General features: G+C 38.9%; 1 protein-coding gene across 1 annotated transcript in view; it reads right to left on the bottom strand.

The window, feature by feature from the left end:
- The window catches only part of LOC106873961 (adhesion G-protein coupled receptor G6), a 72,015-nt gene that overhangs the window by 17,686 nt on the left and 51,251 nt on the right, over nucleotides 1-3,078 (bottom strand). Inside the window, exon 16 of the mRNA XM_052971313.1 lies at nucleotides 1,082-1,210. Coding sequence (XP_052827273.1) covers nucleotides 1,082-1,210 — 129 coding nt within the window. The remainder of the gene's footprint in view (nucleotides 1-1,081; nucleotides 1,211-3,078) is intronic.

Here is a 3,078-nt window from a genome sequence, read left to right as displayed (position 1 = left end):
GAATCACGGCCAGGCATGGATGCCACGACATCACAACTAGTGATCAGCTCTGCCACACACAGCCTCAACTCACTTCTTTCACATACAGACTCATACTATTGTGTACTAAAGAACTGGTATAATTGCTCACGTGATATTGACTCTCTTTCCATCTGCTGTAATAACTCACATACACATACATGTATCACTTCACATACATACTTTTCTTTGTACGACGGCCTGTCTTTGATTATGTTCTTATATGTCGCATTCACACTCTCACACAGACATACATCTTTAACGCCATAATAAATATCTCTGTTGTTCATCTTATACGGTTGTGGTCTTTCATAATGGTCATCTATGTTATCGTAGTATAACATATCATGTATATCATCTTTGATATATAATATTTTTGTGTTCGACCGTGTGACACGTTTAAATAAAAGGAGTCCTCTGTTTTTTCCATTCGTCACCATTTCTCCTGAGTCCTCTGTTTTTCCATTCGTCACCATTTCTCCTTTTATGAGTCGCACGGTCGTCCTTACAATATCATCAACACCAGTCACTGTGTTGGGTTGCATTAGAAGTGTAGAGAAACGGCTTTGTTGCACTTTAACTGAATTTACAAGGCCTGTATCTGTTGTGGGGTCTCCTTACAAGACTTACAAACATTTGAGAGAGAGACTGGGCAGTGGAGAAAATTCTATGTAACCAAACTGCTGCAAGGTACCTGATTTCATATGGGAGTACACAGTGTACACCTACCTAATAGGTAATAGTAAGTGTTTCTGGAAAAAGTAAAGTTTTAGATAGTACCTTGCTGATTGACATTCTGCCTATGTACCATGGACTGTTTGATCAAAGCTGATCTTCACAACAAAACAACAGCAGCAACAATAACAACAGAAAAAAACAGCAGTACCACACTGCTGTCACCACCACCACTGCTGCTCTTGCTGCTGCTGTCACTACTACTACTACTACTACTACTACTACTACTACTACTACTACTACTACTACTACTACTACTACTACCGTGGTCTGGGTTCCTTTCAGAAGGAAACAATTTTAAATAAATAAATGAATGAAAAGATATTACCTTGTCTAATAAACTGAAGGATATGGTAACTGGGTCAACAAGGTTGGTCATTTGAATATTAGGAATATTTGCAGCAATAATATAACTGTTAATTTTACTATTTGTTTTGCTGTCAAATTTTTCTATTACCTGCAAAGAAAAATTAATTTGGTAAAATGATAAAAAAAAAATTAATAACTTAACCAAAGGAACAGTTTTTCTCATAGTAGTAATTTGTTCCCCTATTTTCAATCCTCACAGACCTTTGGAATGGACAAATTGAAATGTTTAATGTTGGATGGTTTTAAACTTTTTAAATTTATTTAACACCATGGGGAACAGAGAAGGATTATATGAACACACTCTATTCTGTCTTCTCATTAATAAAATGGAGGGCAGGATAAAAAATTTTGGTAAATGGTTTGGAGTGGAGCTAATATTTATCAGTCTGGGAACCAATAAAATGGAAGACATCACACATGTTCATCAGTCAAAGAGACAAGGACAATCTAGTCTTCCTTAGGGATAATTGATGACTCGTGTGGTGATTTGGTTTGAAGTAAAGAAGAATTGTACCATCAGCCTCACTCCCTTGTCCATGACCATCTTCAGTTCAGGAGCAAGACCAGGTAAAAATGATTGAAAATGGAAACAGATGCAGTAGATGACCAACATATCTTACTTGTTTCATCTTACCCTCTGCACTCCATAGTAGGTTATTGCAGTTGCCTTCCCCTTCACTGAGCCATAGAGGTCTCTTTCACAGAGCCTGTCAGATCCAGTTTTCATATGCATAGGTAGGCAAACACTAATATGCTAATTAACTCAATGCTTGGACCCTGACAGGTGTTGGTACTCCAGGTCAGAGTAGAGCTGGGAAAAAAAGTGGTTAAAAGGTGGTCCTACATGTAAAAGAAAGAGAGAGAGAGAGAGAGAGAGAGAGAGAGAGAGAGAGAGAGGTAGATTTGGCAATCTGAAAGTTGAGTTATTATATTTTTTGGTTACTATTTTCCGAGAACCTTCTCCATGGGATGCTGATTTTGAAAATCAAATCCACTCTTCTTGAGGATGCACCGTTTCAGAGCTTTTCAGTGATATACACACATATATATAGAAAAGGCATAGGTAGAAACTCAATAAGAAGCACCTGATGTAAGATTTGGACATATAAAAGATGCAGCAATATCAGAGGAAGGTTAACAGGGAAACTAGCTTTTGTATGTAAGAGATGCACAGGTATCATATATACTGAAAATGTGCAGAAAATAGACTCCATCAACTGTTAGGAGGGCAAGTTGGAGGTAGTAGATAGCTTTTGTTATCTAAGTGTGCAAGTTAGTAGTGGAGGTGGATGCTCCTAGAGTGTAGCTGTGAGCAAAGTTCAGAGAGCTCCTACCTCTGCTGGCAACAAAGGATCTCTCTCCCAGAGTGAAAGGTAGATTGTATAATGCCTGTGTGTGAACAGTTATGCTACATGGCAGTGAAACATGGGCTGTGACAACGTAGACTTGAAAGAAATGAAGCCAGGATGCTTTGCTGGATGTGCAATATCAGTGTGCATGTTCGGCAGAGTGTAAGCATCTTGAGAGAAAAGTTAGGCATAAGAGGTATCAGATGTGGTGTGCAAGAGAGACGACTGCACTGGTATGGTCACTTGATGTGTATGGACGAGAACAACTGTGTAAAGAAGTGATGATCTCTAACTGTGGAGGGAACCTGTGGTAGAGGTAGACCCAGGAAGACATGGGATGAAGTGGTGAAGCATGATCTTCGAAATTTGAGCCTCACAGAGGCAATGTGGTATGTAAAAGCACCCATTACACTCTTGGAGTGGTTGGCATTAGGAAGGGCATCCAGCCATAGAAAACCATGCCAAATCACACTGGAGTCTGGTGCAGCTTACCAGCCCCAGTCAAACCATCCAACCCATGCCAGCATGGACAACAGATGTTAAATGATGATGATGATGATAATACATATATGCATGTATATGTAAATGTATATATATATATATATAT

This window comes from Octopus bimaculoides, chromosome 10 (assembly GCF_001194135.2).
Source record: "Octopus bimaculoides isolate UCB-OBI-ISO-001 chromosome 10, ASM119413v2, whole genome shotgun sequence".
NCBI classification, from domain to species: domain Eukaryota; kingdom Metazoa; phylum Mollusca; class Cephalopoda; order Octopoda; family Octopodidae; genus Octopus; species Octopus bimaculoides.
This window is presented reverse-complemented; position numbering and strand designations above follow the sequence as displayed.